This window comes from Leucopleurus acutus, assembly GCF_964270905.1.
Source record: "Leucopleurus acutus genome assembly, chromosome: 5".
Lineage (NCBI taxonomy): Eukaryota > Metazoa > Chordata > Mammalia > Artiodactyla > Delphinidae > Leucopleurus > Leucopleurus acutus.
In genome coordinates this window covers 5,771,968-5,789,686 of record NC_139147.1, presented here as the reverse complement: position 1 = coordinate 5,789,686, position 17,719 = coordinate 5,771,968, and the positions used below count along the sequence as shown (strand labels likewise).

At 46.8% G+C, this 17,719-nt stretch overlaps 1 protein-coding gene across 1 annotated transcript in view; it reads left to right on the top strand.

The window, feature by feature from the left end:
- Window positions 1-11,169, top strand: part of B3GALT5 (beta-1,3-galactosyltransferase 5) — a 45,997-nt gene extending 34,828 nt beyond the window's left edge. Inside the window, exons 2-3 of the mRNA XM_082840559.1 lie at window positions 9,439-9,582; window positions 10,213-11,169. Of these exons, the coding sequence (XP_082696685.1) occupies window positions 10,213-11,148 (936 nt within the window). The 5' untranslated portion in view covers window positions 9,439-9,582 and the 3' untranslated portion in view covers window positions 11,149-11,169. The remainder of the gene's footprint in view (window positions 1-9,438; window positions 9,583-10,212) is intronic.
- Window positions 11,170-17,719: the final 6,550 nt, after the last annotated feature.

Genomic DNA, 17,719 nt, shown 5'->3' with positions numbered 1-17,719 from the left:
TCTGTATATTATGATGTTTTGACATTTAAAAAAAACCTTTCTGGCTGGGGAGAAGAGCTGTCAGTTCCTAGAGATCACAAAGTGCCCAGCCAGGAGCTTGTCTTTAACATGTAAATGAACCCATCTGGAGCCCCACTTCCTCTCCGTGGCCCTGGGGCCCCAGGAGAATATTCCTGTGCTTCAGTCATCCCAGGGCCAGGCACCAGGCAGCTAAGGGCACCCCTGTAGCCCAAGGCCCACCAAAATTATTCAAACTAGCCAATCCTAAAGTGTTCACCCTGTCCTGTCTCGAAGGGTCCTGGCCTTAGTCCCCATCATCTGTAGGGGTCTTCTGGCCATCACAGGGCAGGTCACCATCCTCATGGAAAACAAGGGACCTAAAAGTGTCATGTTTCAAAGGCAGGTCTGTTTGTGGTCGCTTACTCAGCTGCTGTCCCCGTCCCATCCTTAGATACCTGTGGCTCAATGCTTAGTCAAAACTAATAAAAGACAACCTTCAGAGTGGGAGAAAATATTTGCAAATGAAGCAACTGACAAAGGATTAATCTCCAAAATTTACAAGCAGCTCATGCAGCTCAATAACAAAAAAACAAACAACCCAATCCAAAAATGGGCAGAAGACCTAAATAGACATTTCTCCAAAGAAGATATACAGACTGCCAACAAACACATGAAAGAATGCTCAACATCATTAATCATTAGAGAAATGCAAATCAAAACTGCAATGAGATATCATCTCACACCAGTCAGAATGGCCATCATCAAAAGATCTAGAAACAATAAATTCTGCAGAGGGTGTGGAGAAAAGGGAACACTCTTGCACTGCTGTTGGGAATGTGAATTGGTACAGCCACTATGGAGAACAGTATGGAGGTTCCTTAAAAAACTACAAATAGAACTACCATATGACCCAGCAATCCCACTACTGGGCATGTACCCTGAGAAAACCATAATTGAAAAAGAGTCATGTACCACAATGTTCATTGCAGCTCTATTTACAATAGCCCGGAGATGGAAACAACCTAAGTGCCCATCATCGGATGAATGGATAAAGAAGATGTGGCACATATATACAATGGAATATTACTCAGCCATAAAAAGAAATGAAATTGAGTTATTTGTAATGAGGAGGGAAGAGATATGGGAACATATGTATAACTGATTCACTTTGTTATAAAGCAGAAACTAACGCACCATTGTAAAGCCATTATACTCTAATAAAGATGTTAAAAAAAAAAAAAACCAAGCAAGGAGCACTTGATCCCACTCCCCTAAAACCCCTGGGGAGGTTGCTTAGCTCAGCTTGGATCACAAATGTCCCACTCCACGTCCTCAGGCACTTTTAGGTGTGGCTGCCTACTGACCTGCTCAGTCTCTTCCTGAAACCAAATAATCACAAAATCAGGATGCTGCCCGCGGCTCTCCTGAGTGTAGACCACAGCCGCTCTGAGCTTGACTGGGACACCTGGCCAAGGGAGGCCCTGTGCACAGCAGAGGCCATCAAGGGCTTATCAGGAAAACATCCAAAAGGATAAAAGCAAACAAACAGCAGTTGGGGATGGACAGGAGATACAAAAGAAAAAAAAAAGAAAAATTAAGCTGCTTAGAGATACCAGCCGACCAACCAGTCTCAAAAATTTTGCTTAAGGAAAAAATAAAAGAGGAAAGGGTTTTCTCCAGGAGAGGTCCCTGCAGACACTGGGGTTTCCCTTCCTTCCTCTTATTATTTTTTTTTTTTGCGGTATGTGGGCCCCTCACCGCCGTGGCCTCTCCCGTCGCGGAGCACAGGCTCCGGATGCGCAGGCCCAGCGGCCATGGCCCAGGGACCCAGCCGCTCCGCGGCATATGGGATCCTCCCGGACTGGAGCACGAACCCGCGTCCCCTGCATCAGCAGGCGGATTCTCAACCACTGCGCTACCAGGGAAGCCCCCTTCTTCTTATTGACCTGAGAGAGAAACTGATGATGTGACTTTGGGTGGCTAAAGTCTCAAGCAAAAAACAAACAACTCCCACCCCAGTACAGCTTTAGGAGGCTACAAGACCAAGAGAAAAAAAAAGGGAAACTGAATTTTTTTTCCCTAGCACATGGCAGGTCTAACCAACATTACTAGAGCCCTAGATTACCTAATGATTTCAAAACACACTCCTAGATACAGAGGGAGAAACTGGAGAGGGCATTAAATAAATGATGGATACATAGAATATTTTAATATAAATATATAACACGTTGTGTAACTGCTAAAACAAATATTTGATTAAAATATTTAATACTAATAAATATTGATATAAGCATTTTATTATTTTTACTATTAACTATTTAATTATTAATATAGTTCATGAAAATGATTATATATGATTATATAACTAAATTAAGACAAAGATTTCATATACATAGGTACTAAAGAATATATGATTATGTAACTAAATTAAAACCAAGTTCCATCATTTGATCCAGTTAAAAACCCAAAATTTGCATACTAAAAAAAACTGTGACAAAAATAGAAAAGGCGCCTATTGGCTTTTGTGCTTGTACCATAGAGTTTCTCAAATTAACTTTAACATTTGCTAAAATGCACTAATTAACAAAACTTCATGGACTTAGTCAGTACTGGGCCTCAAATTATAGTTATATCTGAGGATCCCACTGAATTGAAACATTGTACCCCCATAATCTTAAAAAAGTAACTAAATATCAAATGGAGGAGAAATGGGTATACTCTGTGGTCTTGCCTAAATTACCCGTCATCACAGCACCCATTGCTTTGAAATATTCCAAATTGGACATAGATGGTCTGACACAATAATTAATGAATTAAAATAAAAGGACTTTTTTTTTTGACACTTACAAACTGGCTCGGTAAAATGGAATCCCATAAACACCCAGTTAAAATAGTTAACATGGCTCCATGTACGTTAATACAGGGCCTTATTAACTATATGAAATCTAACGAATAAAGTGTGATTATCTCCACTGTTTCTCCATTTGACAGCTCAATTTTCCTTGTTCTGGAATCTGGAAAAAATAAAGGGCGCCTCATGGTGGATTCCTACAATCTTTTTTTTTTTTTTTTCCATGAAACAAACCAGTATTTCTTTCAAGTTAACCAAAATACATTCCGTGTTAAAACACAAGTTTTGTATAGATCCAGTTGCATTTAAAAAACTCGTAACGGTTTTCTTACCAGTATTTTTGCATTCATAATATAAAAGTGAAATAAAGCACTAAGGAGAGCGCTCTTAACTGTTTATTTTTTAATTTTTATTTATTTATTTATTTGTTTGTTTGTGTTTTTGCGGTAGGCGGGCCTCTCACTGTTGCGGCCTCTCCCATTGTGGAGCACAGGCTCCAGACGCACAGGCTCAGTGGCCATGGCTCACGGGCCCAGCCGCTCCGCGGCATGTGGGATCTTCCCGGACCGGGGCACGAACCCGTGTTCCTTGCATTGGCAGGTGGACTGTCAACCACTGCACCACCAGGGAAGCCCAATTTTTATTTATTTTTAAAATTAAAATTACAAAATTTTATATTGGAGTGTAGTTGATTTACAATGTTGTGATTTCTGGTGTACAGCAAAGTGATTCAGTTATACACGTATATGTATAACTTATATGTATATGTATGTGTGTGTGTATATATATATATATATATATATATATTCTTTTTCAGATTCTTTTCCCATATGGGGAATTCCTACAATCTTAATGCTGTGCTTCCGTCGATTAGGGCCCAATATCCAATACCCAATATTATTAAAATTATTGATATTATTCAGTCCACAACTGGCTAGCATTTTGCTCTTATGGATATGGTGGACGTGTCTGTTCAGTGTCAATTTCAACAGCCTCTCAGCTGAGTTGCTCCACTTCCCAAGGGACATGTTTTCCATGTTTCCCATGGGGCACCCCAGCAGCTTTGCCATCCTGATCTTTTCAGACAAGACCTTCACTGCATCCACCTTTCTCTAGGACACAGTATGACATTACATTAATGATATCCTCCTCCAAGGACACTCATTTGACACCCTCATTAAGGACACACAAGTCTAACATCGTTTAGTCATTATCGGGTTCTGGTGGCATCACATATTTCTCATTTACAAATTTTACTTCCCAATTAAAATCAACAGACACTTCCATTTGTACCCTCAAAAACTCCTTCACTATAGAAACTTTGAAGTTCCATTTATCATCCTTTTCTTTTATGGTGTGTTTTGTATCCTGTTTTAAAAAAAAATCACCCAGTCCAAGATCAGAAAACTTTTCTTCCAGAAGCTTTATTGTTGTACCTTTCACCTTTAGATATTGCAATCCACCTGGATTTGACTTGTGTATGGTGTAAGGTAGGGGTCAGGTACTTCTTACCCATGTGGATATCAAATAGACCCAGGACTCTTTTTTTTTTTTTAACATCTTTATTGGAGTGTAATTGCTTTACAGTGTTGTGTTAGTTTCTGCTGTATAACAGAGTGAATCAGCTATATGTATACATATGTCCCCATATCCCCTTCCTCTTGCGTCTCCCTCCCACCCTCCCTATCCCACCCATCTAGGTGGTCACAAAACACCGAGCTGATCTTCCCGTGCAATGCAGCTGCTTCCCACTAGCTATCTGTTTTACGTTTGGTAGTGTATATATGTCCATGCCACTCTCTCACATCGTTCCAGCTTACCCTTCCCCCTCCCCATGTCCTCAAGTCCGTCCTCTACGTCTGCCTCTTTATTCCTGTCCTGCCCCTAGGTTCATGAGAACCATTTTTTCTTTTTCTTTTTTTGGATTCCATGTATACGTGTTAGCATACGGTATTTGTTTTTCTCTTTCTGACTTACTTCTCTCTGTATGACAGACTCTAGGTCCATCCACCTCACTACAAATAACTCAATTTCGTTTCTTTTTATGGCTGAGTAATATTCCATTGTATTCATGTGCCACATCTTCTTTATCCATTCGTCTGTCGATGGACACTCAGATTGCTTCCATGTCCCGGATATTGTAAATAGAGCTGCAATGAACATTGTGGTACATGACTCTTTTTGATGGTTTTCTCATGGTGTATGCCCAGTAGTGGGATTGCTGGGTCGTATGGTAGTTCTATTTTTAGTTTTTTAAGGAACCTCCATACTGTTCTCCATAGTGGCTGTATCCATTTACATTCCTGCCAACAGGGCATGAAGATTCCCTTTTCTCCTCACCCTCTCCAGCATTTAGACCCAGGACTCTTTTTCTCTCCCGTTGTGGAGCACAGGCTCTGGACGCGCAGGCTCAGCGGCCATGGCTCATGGGCCCAGCCGCTCCATGGCATGTGGGATGTTCTTGGACCGGGGCACAAACCCATATCCCCTGCATCGGCAGGCAGACTCTCAACCACTGCGCCACCAGGGAAGCCTGGACTCAGGACTCTTGATTGAAAGATCACTCTTTCCCCACTAAATTGTGTTGCATTTATCATATGTGTGGGTTTCTTTCTGGGCTCTCTCTTCTGCTCCATTAACCTATTTTTCTATTGTAATGCCAGTTTTCTTACATAGTTAACTGCACATCAGCTTATATGTATAGTAAAGGAAACTTTGTTAAAAGATTAGATAGACACCCTCAGCTTTTGTATAAGATATCTAGTTGCCCAGGCTACCAGACAGCCTGGGGGAGTCATCTGGGTGCAAACAGAATTGCAGGACATGATTGTTCTGTGCCTCACTCCCCTCCATTTACTCATTGTCCTGTGAGAAACCTGTGATGGGGTGTGTACTCCTGATGCCTTCCTCCTCTTTTACTCCTCTCCCTTATGCTTCCAGAAAAATCTCTTTGCCCCCTCCACCATGAACGCTGCCCTGGAAGCATCACTGACAGGCTGTTCCCAAGACGCAGGGGTGGGGTGGGGTGCACTCACCACATAACGGAACCAACAGGAGATGCTTGATAAGTTGAGGTTTATTGTAAGGAGCTGGGTCACATGGTGATGGAGGATGAGAAGGTCCAAGATCTGCAGTCAGCCTGCTGGACACCCAGGAGGGCCAAGAGTGTGGTTCTAGTCTAACAGCTCGAGCCTCAGGAAGAACTGATGTTTAGCTGGAGTCTGAAAGCAGGGAAAGCCGTGAAGTACCAGTCCAAGCAGTCAGGCAGGAGGAGTTCCCCTCACTTGGGGGAAGGTCAGCCTTTTTCTTCTCTTCAGGCCTTCAGCTGATTGGGTGCAGCCCACCCGCACTAGGGAGGGCAATCTGATTTATTCAGCCTCCGTATTCAAATTTTCATCTCATCCAAAAAACACCCTCACAGACACACCCAGCATAGTGTTGGACCAAATGTCTAGGCACCTCATGGCCTAGGCAAGTTGACGCACAGCCATTGCACTGCAAGAGCTGCGTTGTTCCCACTGCCTTGGAGGCTGACACCCAGGTCTCCTCCAGTGGGCAGGGGCTGGGCACCAGGTGGGAGCTGAGAGCTGCGGCCCAGCGTAGGTCTGGGGCAGTTGTAGGGAAGCTTATTCCAGACTGCTTTACCCGAGTGCTGCCCACTGGTGTTTTCAAAGGAACCAGCCTAGAGTAGAAGCACCTGGGACACATGAAAACACGGATTCCTGGGCTCCAGACCTGCCTTATCTGAGTCTGTGTGGGATGACACCCTTTTGTAAAATAATTTATTGTATTGAAAACTAGTTGATTTACAGTGTTGTGTTAATTTCTACTGTACAGCAACGTGATTCAGTTGACACATATATACGTTCTTTTTCATATTCTTTTCCATTATGGTTTATCACAGGATATTGAATCTAGTTCCCTGTGCTCTACAGTAGGACCTTGTTGTTTTTTCCAGTCGTTATATTATAACAGTTTGCATCTACTAATCCCAAACTCCCAATCCATCCTTCCTCTATACCCCCTTCCCTTTGGCAACCACAAGTCTGTTCTCTACGTCTGTGAGTCTGTTTCTGTTTTGTAGATAAGTTCATTTGTGTCATATTTTACAGTCCACATATAAGTGATATCATATGGTATTTGCCTTTCTCTTTCTGACTTATTTCACTTAGTATGATAATCTCTAGGTCCATCCATGTTGCTGCAAATGGCATTATTTCATTCCTTTTAAGGGATGGAACCTTTGAACTTGCATTCTTAAGCAGCCTCCTGGGAGATTCTTCCACCTACTGAGTTTGAGAGCCTCTGGGTTTCTCAGGCTGCATGTCATCCATTCATTGTGCATTCCCTGCGATGCCATTCTGCTCTCCAATGGCCCGTGGGTTGGCAGCAGTCTTCTCAGATGTGTGAGGATAGCTCTGGAGCAGATGTCCTGAAGGTGGATCCCAGCCCTCTGAACTGCCCACCACCCTCTGTGGGTCCCTGGCTCTGGAATTCCCACCTCTGCTGCCACCTGTCACAGCGCACCTGCCCTTCAAGGACAAGCTCGAGTACCACATCCTTCACCTGGCCCATCCAATGGTCTGGGCACCTCACCAGTTCTCTCTCCCTTGAGGCCATGGGCCTCTTGGCTGTGTGCTTTGGCCCTGGACACTCTCTCTGGCCTCAGAGTGGACCATTGCTGTTCATTCCAGGTCTTTCCCTTCAGATCCAGGAGGTCTTCCCCACCAGCCCACTTGAACTTAACTTTCCAGACTGTCCCTTTGGCTTTCCAGGCCTTGGGGTGTGGACTTCCAATGCCTTTGTCTCCAGGCCCTGTAGCCTCTGGTCCTTCGATGGAAGGTTGGATTCCTGGTCCTGGTGACACACCATATGCTCGATCAGAGATGCAGATGTAAATGGGAGTGTGAGGTATAACTTCTGGAGAGTGTGTTTCCTTTTTTTTTTTTAAATAAATTTACTTATTTTATTTATTTATTTTTGGCTGCGTTAGGTCCTCGTTACTGCGTGTGGGCTTTCTCTAGTTGTGGCAAGTGGGGGCTACTCTTTGTTGCGGTGGGCAGGCTTCTTATTGCGGTGGCTTCTCTTGTTGTGGAGCACGGGCTCTAGAGCGCAGGCTCAGTAGTTGTGGTGCACCGGCTTAGTTGCTCTGCGGCATCTTCCCAGACCAGGGCTCGAACCCGTGTGCCTTGCATTGGCAAGCGGATTCTTAACCACTGCGCCACCAGGGACGTCCCCAGAGTGTGTTTCTTGGTCACTGCACTGTAGGCAGGAATTTTCTTCCAATTGCACGTGAAAACGAACGACCCCAGGGAGTGCTGGCCAGTCGGGCCATGGAGCGTGGTGCTCGCTCTGCCGTCTGAACGCCAGTGCTGTGAGTGAGCTGAGCGTCCCTTCCTGGGGACTGAGATGCAGGCGAAGGGTCCCGGGAAAGGGCACAGGAGGTGGAATGAGAACCAAGGTTTGCTGTTGAGGCAACCACAGAGGAAGAGCAAACTTATCTGCGAAAGGAAGCAAAATCGAGAAATAGCGTCTTTTCCCCTGCACTGGTTTTCATGTTTCTTTCTAGAGTACACTGCGGGAGAAAATGCAATTTCGTTTCCCTTACACCTTCCCCTCCCCCCCAAATCGACTACACATCCTAGCCCTGCAAGTAAATAACCTCACAAAGAAAGGGTTGTAGACTTCTCAGCCTCCTGCAGGCTCAGCCACGTTCTCAAAGTCCTTTTGTGTCCTGTGGTGATTTCTGTGAAGTCCGTGAGGGCTGCAGCTGGTCAGGAGCTCCATGGGGGACCCAGAAGAACAGCAGCTGGACTGAGTTAGCCTCCAGAGAGTGGTCTAGTTCTGGAGAGCTCCATCATTGTTCCATTTCTTTTATGAAGAATGTACTTGGAACAGATTTTTACTTAATGAAATTTCAAGTCCTCTTTGGCTATCAAAACAACCAACCCTTTCTACATTTTTTGCGGTATGCGGGCCTCTCACTGTTGTGGCCTCTGCCGCTGTGGAGCACAGGCTCCCGACGCACAGGCTCAGCGGCCATGGCTCACGGGCGCAGCCGCTCCGTGGCACGTGAGATCCTCCCGGACCGGGGCACGAACCCGTGTCCCCTGCATCGGCAGGCGGACTCTCAACCACTGCGCCACCAGGGAAGCCCACCCCTATGTCCTCTTATCCAGCATAACATTCTGAAAACGTGGACACTGAGTTGAGAATTGATGGGTTGGTTTCCTCCCTGTGTTAGGTTCTTTAAGCATCCTCCATGGACTCTGTTACGTGACTGTCACTGGCTTACATGTCCGTCGTGTCTCCTTGAAAATTTCTGGCTGCTGTCCTAACCCATTAGGCTAAAAAGATTCCTGGATATTTGCTTGCTGTTATTATTGTCAACAGGGGAACCATGTGTTGGGATTTGTCTTGACTGGACCCATTTTACAGATGAGAAAAGTGAGGCTGGGGATTAATGTCTTGCAGGTGGGTGGTGCATTGGCACTACAGCAAATGCTTCAGTACAGCAAAAGGTGAAGAGCTGCCGGTGAGGCATGAGTGCTTTTAATGACACTATTCTTTTTGGTTTGCCCTTATAGGGCGTCCCAAGGAAGAGAATCATTTTTTTGGCAAACAAACCAAGCCCAGAACCTGATCGTGCTGAATGTCATATGCTGACAGCTCTTGGAATCTACCCTTTGGCTTAGCTTTCAACCCAGAGGTTCATCTTACCCAGGAAAAGAGTGAGTTATTTGCTTTCTTAATGTTATAACACTGACATGGATAATCCTGAATTTGTGGAGAATAAAAGAGAGGTGAGCAAAAGATAAAAGAACCAGGAGATTTCAACAGTAAGCTAAAAACAGAACAAAACAAAACAAAAAACGGCCACTGCTAGCAGAGACGGAATTCCGAGGTAGTTGTGCACATCTGAAGACTGGTCTTGCTTCTTTCTGGGAGTGATGACGTGGTACTTAAATCAATCAGAGAAGAATGCCAGTGGCCTGTACATGTAGGTCTAGCCTTGCAGGTTCTCTAGCCAGATGTCGTTATGGACTCAGAGAAGGGCAGAACCGGAAGGACGGACCCAGTGAGCCCTGTGTTTCCATATCCTTCTGGGTAAGGAATGTGAGGCTCCCATCGGTGAAGGGCTGCCTGAGCCTGATCTTCCGCTAGGGGGTGAGAGATGCTGGCAGCCGTCTCTGCCTCTGTGTGGAACCATGGTTCTCCACTTCTGTCTGCAACAAGATTCCAGAGTTTCTAAAACCTGAGCCATGAAACGTGGGTCTTGTCCCCCATCTCAGCCTCCCAGGGTAAAGCTAAACAGGCACTCCTGCTTTTGAGGTCTAACCATTTGACTTTGTTCCTTTCAGATGGCTTATGTGAAGATGAGATGGATTTATATTTCCCTGGTGGTCCTGGGAGCCCTTTGTCTGTATTTTAGCCTGGATGGTGTGAGTCCTTTTAAAGGCGAACCGTTGGTTTTCAAGAACGAAGGTGGGAGCTTCCTTCAGCTCCCAGATATAGACTGCAGGCAGGACCCCCCCTTCCTCGTCCTGCTGGTTACTTCATCCCACGAGCAGATGTTTGCCCGCTCGGTCATCCGGAGCACGTGGGGGAGAGAAAAGATCGTGAGGGGAAAACGAATAAAAACATTCTTCCTCCTGGGAACCACCCCCAGTAAAGGCATGTCGAGGGCAGTGTCCCAGGAGAGCCAGCAATATCACGATATTATCCAGAAGGACTTCGTGGATGTTTATTCCAATCTGACTCTAAAGACCATGATGGGTATGGAGTGGATCTACCGCTTTTGTCCGCAGGCATCTTTCGTGATGAAAACAGACTCTGACATGTTTGTCAACATCTACTATCTGACTGAACTGCTCCTGAAGAAAAACAGAACAACTCGATTTTTCACCGGCTACTTAAAACTAAACGAATACCCGATCAGGAAAAGGTATAATAAGTGGTTTGTTAGTAAATTCGAATATCCGTGGGACAAGTACCCGCCCTTTTGCTCCGGTGTTGGCTATGTTTTCTCCAGCGATGTGGCGGGCCAGGTGTACAACGTGGCTGAAAGTGTCCCATTCATTAAACTGGAAGATGTCTTTGTGGGGCTCTGCCTGGAAAAACTGCAAATCACACTGGAGGAGCTTCACTCCAAGCAGACTTTCTTCCCCAATGGGTTACCCTTCACCATATGCCGTTACAAGAATATCGTGGCCTGCCATCACATCAAGCCTCACAATATCCTGCTGTATTGGCAGGCTCTGGAAAATTCCCTGGAGGAAGAGTGTCCAGATATCTGAAGGGAGCCCAGCGGAACATCTGGACACACAGCAGACAGCCCGCGGTGATGGTGTTTGAAAGATCTTGGATGGCACGGCTGAGACTCCTGGGGTAGGGAGGGAGTAAGGAAGGAAGAGGCAGAAGAGTGAGGGTGATATCCTGAAGGCTTCCCAGTCTAAACCTGAACGCCACCGCGGACGAATCCCCATTTGGTGCCCCGAGCCATCACAAATACTCTCTCTTGAGTACCTACCCTGTTGCACTAAGTGACGTATGCCTGCATTTTCTCATGTCAGGGGTCAGCCTCCATACGGAGTGGTGGGTGTTAGCACCCCATCTCACACACAAGGAAACAGCAGCTTAGAGAAGCATGTGGGCCTGTCCCAAGGATTACAGCCAGCAGACACTGGAGCAGGGATGAGAGCCCACCTCTCGGTACACCCCTGCGTGCTGCCTCTTGGGAGAGGACGGTGGTGCGGGAGGCTCCGAGGGAAGCCTTGCTGCTGGCATCTGTCAGTCCCTTGCTCGAGTCCCCTCCTCCTCAAATCCCATTCCTGTGCCTTTTAGTGCAGAGACTGGGGTGAACCAATGTGCCCCCAGCTCCCTTTGTTCACTGCAGTGGGTCTGGCTGGCCTGAGACCGTGTTAGCAGCTTGGCCCTCAACTCACTGCAAAGCACGTGCCAGAAGACACCTCCACAGTGGCTGCAGCTCAGCCCCCCAGAGACATCCAGCTCGAGACAGCAATCAGCCTTTCAAGATTTGGCTCAGAAATCGCTGTGAAGCTTGGCCCACTGTAGAGACTCGCTGGCCACTCTGCTGAGCGCGCGACCCCGAGAGCATGGCATTTCCTCCCAGCCATCTGCGGCAACCCCGCCTGTCAGCTCCACGTGCCCTTGGTCTGCACGTCAGGTCTCCAAGTGCAAACCGGAAGGCAGTGGGATGCAAGGCTTCGTCTGTGAAGGATGCTGGGAGCTTTTCTGGGAATTTGGGTGGATTTAACTCAAGACACTCTTAAGAAGCCCCTGGGACTCTGAGCACTGAACTGAGTCCTGGTCAAGGGAGCGTCTTCCTGGGTCCGTTTCCTAAATCTGATCCTAGCTCAGCTTCTTTGAACTTCTCAGATGGCCAAGGAACAGCTGAGTTTTGTGGTGTGGAGTTAAACCTTCAATATTCTTCTGGTGGTTTGGAAGAGCCTGTTCTGCAGGGTTGGGTGGCAATGAAGCACTTTTTTTTTTTGCCGGGGTCTTTGCCCGTTCAGTCACTGTCACATGACACGCAAAGCTATTTTGCTCGCGATCCTCGAAATGAACGGTTCTTACTTTCTACTTTACGGAACTGGATGTTAGCAGCCTGCAAAGCCGAGACCTCACGTGGCTGTGAAACTTACAAAAGCTGGGCGAACCTCTTACCTGACCTCAGAAAGAGATGTTCGCTGCAAAATGGTCATGGCCGTGTTAAATTGCAAACTGGCATCTTATTTTGCACAGTGTTTCTCGTATCTGGATGGGGCTGCTTCTTGCAGATGTGTTTTCTTATCCTGGCTGCTCTGAACGTGCTGGGTCATGTTCAGAGAAGCCACCTCCTCAGGTGGGAAATCAGGGACTGAACTTGTTTTCCTGAAGCCCAGATTTTGCCAGGGTGGGTCCCTCGGTCCTGTAGGATGGGCTGCCTCTCAACGGTGGGCTTTGAGGGTGAAGGAGTTTGTCTGGCAGTAGGGCTGGTTCTGTGCTTAGGATCACAGGACCAGCCCTTGTCTGGTGTGCGTGTCCATGTGGCCACCGGCCTGGGGGGGTGAGTGTGGCTGACTCAGGATCTGGTCTTCTCAGCATCCACCCGGAGCCCTCGGCCGTAGGAGTCCATGAGCACAGGCTCAGCTCCACCGAGAGCCTCTCTGTGTTCTTAAAGGACTTTCTGCAAAACACATTCGGCCCCCTGCACCCCTCGCCGACTCTATTTCTTTATGTAGTCAAGACCTTTTCTTCTCGAGGGGAAAAAAATGTTTCGTGACTGTAGACCTTGAAGGGACCATGGAGCTCATTCGGTCCTGCCTTTACGTAGGATGAAAATAAAGCTCGAAGAGACCCAGAGGCTTGCCCAAGACTTTGCCCGAGACTTCACAGCTTGTTTGTTGTGGAGTGCGGGTTCCAGCCAGAGCTGTATTCCGTGATGCCGTCTTGCCTGGGTGAGAGTAAGAAACTGTGAATTAGGAGGAGAAGCAATGCTTTTCCAATAACACCCAAAGCGAGTTTCTTAATGGGATCGGAGAGGAGCCTGGCTGGCGATGCAGTGGCTTCACTCACAGGCATCCAGGGACGAATGATGCTGATGGCAAAGGCTCTTTGCTAGGCACTGAGATAAGGGCTTTAAAAGTATTACCTCCTTAGATGCGCACAACCACTCCAGTGGGGAGGTGACTACCCACTTCCTTGCTTTACAGATGAGGAAACCGAGGCAGAGACAGAGCATGAACAGCTAGTTCAAGCTTATTCCTTAGATGCACACAACCACTCCAGTGGGGAGGTGACTACCCATTTCCTTGCTTTACAGATGAGGAAACCGAGGCAGAGACAGCATGAAGCTAGTTCAAGCTTATTCCTTAGATGCGCACAACCACTCCAGTGGGGAGGTGACTACCCATTTCCTTGCTTTACAGATGAGGAAACCGAGGCAGAGACAGAGCATGAACAGCTAGTTCAAGCTTATTCCTTAGATGCACACAACCACTCCAGTGGGGAGGTGACTACCCACTTCCTTGCTTTACAGATGAGGAAACCGAGGCAGAGACAGAGCATGAACAGCTAGTTCAAGCTTATATAGCTGAAAAGCAGCAAAAATAGAATGTGAACCCGAGCTCTTGGGGGCACGATGCATGCTGGGTACACTCAGCGCTGCGGCCCCTAGGCGGTCAGTGGGCCCCAGGGATGCGGTCAGTGTGCAGAGGGATGCAGGCGCCCACTGCCTTGGCTGCTCAGGTTGCACATCTGGCCCGTCATCAGTCTCTCCGCATCACGCACACCCACCCTCCAGGATCTGAACCCCGAATCCTCCTCTCTGCTGGGCTCTCACAGAGCCAGCCTCTCCACTTTTGGGCTTGATTCCCAGCTCTTCTTACCTCAGCAAGAGCAAGACCCCTACCTAGGCCTCTCTCTCACTCTCACCATCCATCTCCCCTCTGCCGGCTCAGCCCACACGTGCCCAGATGTGCTGTCATTCCCCATCTTCCAAACCATCATAAAACCCTTTCCCTTCACTGCCCCACCTCTCCCTTTGCTGTTCAGCCCCACAAGAGCGTTTTCCATATTTGTCTCCTTTTCTATCTGAAATCCCCTCCCATCAGACTCTGGTGCCTGACTCCACCAGATGGTTCTTTCCAACGTCATTGATGGCCCGAGATGCAGGATCCAAGGTCTGGTCTCTGTCCTCATCGTGCCGCCTGCACTGCGGGTCTTGCCCTCTTCCAGGACGCTGGATGCTTTGGGTTCTCCTCCTCGTGGGTCGCTTCTTTGCTTGTTCCATCTCCTCGCTCTGCCTTGGCCTCCTTTCTTCCCTGGTTGTACTCTGGTGGTCTCATCCAGCCCCACGGTTTAAAATATCCTCTCTCATGTTGAGGACGCCCGTTTATCTCCAGCCCGGAATCCTCTCTCACTTTTCAGTCTCACATGTCCCACTGTCTGCTTAACATCCCATAGTGAGCAAATCCGAGACTGAAGTCAGGATGAACCCCTCCCTCCACTCCTAACCCACACCACCTGCAGCCTTCACTACCTCAGGTAATGGCCCTTCCATCCTTTAGTGGCTCAAGTCAAACACTTCGGAGCCATCTGTGACTCCTCTCTCTCTCAGCCGGTATGTCAGGAGAGAGACCATCATTTTATATCCAGAAGCCAATCACTGCCCCTCACTGTGCTATTGCCACCCTGTCCAAGCCCCCGTCACCTCGCACCTGTGTTCCGGCAGTAGCTTCTACCTCGTCTCTCCACCTCCATCGCTGCATGGTCTGTTTCCTAGGCAGCATCCAGACTACTCCTTTAAAAATATGGACCAGAGCATCTTACGTCTCTGCTCCACACCCTCCAGTGATGTCCCATCTCTAAGAAAAGCCACATCTTTAATATCATTGTCTGCCTCTGTTATTCTCTAACCTCATCCCTTCCTACCCTCCCCTCACTCACTCTGGCCTCCCTGAAAGGAGGTACTATTCCAGCAGCACAAGCCTCCTTGCTCTTCCTGGAACATCCAGGCACCCTCCATCTTCCTCAGGGCCTTTGTACGGGCTGATCCCTCTGCCAGGCTCGCCCTTTCCTTAGACAGTCTCATGGCCCATTCCTTTGCTTCCTTCACGTCTTTGGCCATATATCCCCTTCTTAATGAGGCTCATCCTGATTACTTTCTTGGAATTGCAACTCAACCCACCCCCTGTCCCCTTGCCTTGTTATATCGTTTCCATTGCACTTATCAATTTCTAACAGAGCATACAATATCTATTTATTATCGTGTGGCTATTTTGTTAATGTTTGTAGTTCAGCCCACTTGAGCAAAAGCTTCGTGCAGGAATGGGTCTTTGTTTTCTCCACTGATGAACCTCAAATTCTTAGCACAGTTCCTGGTACATAGTAGATGCTCAAGAAATATTTGTCGATTGGATGTGAGATGACCTCTATGGGAGGTGGTTTTAGAGGGGAAGTGATGAACCTCGACTAAAATGTGAAGGATTTCTGACATGTAGCCAACACTATGGGTCCAACGTATGGTTCCAGTATCAATCAGTAAATGGGATGCTGAAATCCTGTTTTTACTGAAAACTGGGACCTGAAAACCTAGAAATGCTGTATGACAGTGCTTCTTGACCTCACACCCCCCTTTTTCTAGAATGGAAAACCTCCCACCTTGAGAAGTAGACAGAATCCTATAATGTACTCAGGGTGCCTGTCCCCCAGTCCTACCCACCCCCGGCCCCTGCCATGGCCAATCTTATCTCATCTACAACCTCCTTCTGTTTTCATGATTATAAAATTTTGGATCTTTTCCTCAACCGTATGCAACTTTTAGTCTCAGGAGAAGGACAACAATAAAAGACATTGTTACGAAATAGACCTCATTTCTAAAGATGATGATGACTGCAATAAAGGTAAAAAGATAGTTTCAGGTGAAGGTACAATTGCTGTGCTTCCAAACTTCAAGAGGTTTTAGAGCTCTGGTCCCATCCCTTTAGTTTATGTGTGAAAACCAAGCTTTGCAGAATTTGAGCTTCAGGTCAGCACTCAGAGGGACACTGACCCTCAGCCTGATCCTACACCCATGGTGCTGTACTGCCTCTTTCTATCTTATGTACCTAATTCCTATTTGTCTTAAAACACACCATTGTAGCCACATCGCACTCTGTGTAAAAAGGGAGGGAGGAAAAATCCAAACAAACAAAACCTGTTAGACCTCCTTTCCTTGAGTTCCCGACTAGCACCTGCTCTTGGACACCCCTCCCAGGTGCATCTAAAAGGCACATCGAAACCACATCTTCACCCTTCCAACCCCAGCCCTGTCTTCCCCCAGTGTTTCGGGTTGTAGGAAATGTTGTCACTGTCCATTTGCCTATTCAGTTCTTCGACTTTCCTCTGCCTTGCTGCGGCCCTGCCATACCTGATGGTTGCCGATTCCCATGGATTGGGCCTCTTCTCTCCACATCCATCGTTGCAGCCTCAGTCCAGGGCACCATCTTGGATCAGCTGGTCTCAGGCAACATGTTTTTAACTGGTCTCAGATCTGATCATGTTGCCTTCCAACCTCTCCTCCACTTTACACCCAGAATAATTAAAAAAAATTATTGAAGTATAGTTGATTTACAATGTTGTGTTAGTTTCAGGTGTACAGCAAAGTGATTCAGTTATACATACATGTATATAAATCTATTCCTTTTCAGGTTCTTTTCCATTATAGGTTATTATAAGATATTGAATATAGTTCCCAGTGCTATACAGTAGGTCCTTGTTGTTCAACTGTTTTATTTATAATGGTGTATATCTGCTAATCCCAAACTCCTAATTTATCCCTCCTCTCCCACTTTTCCCCTTTGGCAACCATAAGTTTATCTTCTATATCTGTGAGTCTATTTCTGTTTTATAAATAAGTTCATTTGTATCATTTTTTTAAGATTCCACATATAAGCGATATCGTATGCTATTTGATTTTTTTCTGTCTGACTTACTTCACTTAGTATAATAATCTCTAGGTCCATCCATATTGCTGCAAACAGAGTAATTTTTTTAAAAAACGTGGATCTGATTAGGAAACTCAGAGACCCAGGGAAGCTGAGTGATTGCCCTGGGGGAATTCTGTCCTCCTGTCCATGAGCCAGGAGCTGTTTCAGAAGTCAGACAGGTGATGCCAGCTACTTCTGGGCACCCCAGCACTGCTCCAGTGATCTCCACATGCTGGCATGAAGTGCTAAAATGTACTTTTAAGACAAACTGAATTAATTTTCATGTGAGTTTTTTGATTCTCTTGAAAGTGGTTGCTCTGGGGTTGGGCTGCCTGGGTTTGAATTTTACTTCCCTCCCTCACTCCATAAGCAAGTTACTTATCTTTACCTCCTTTAT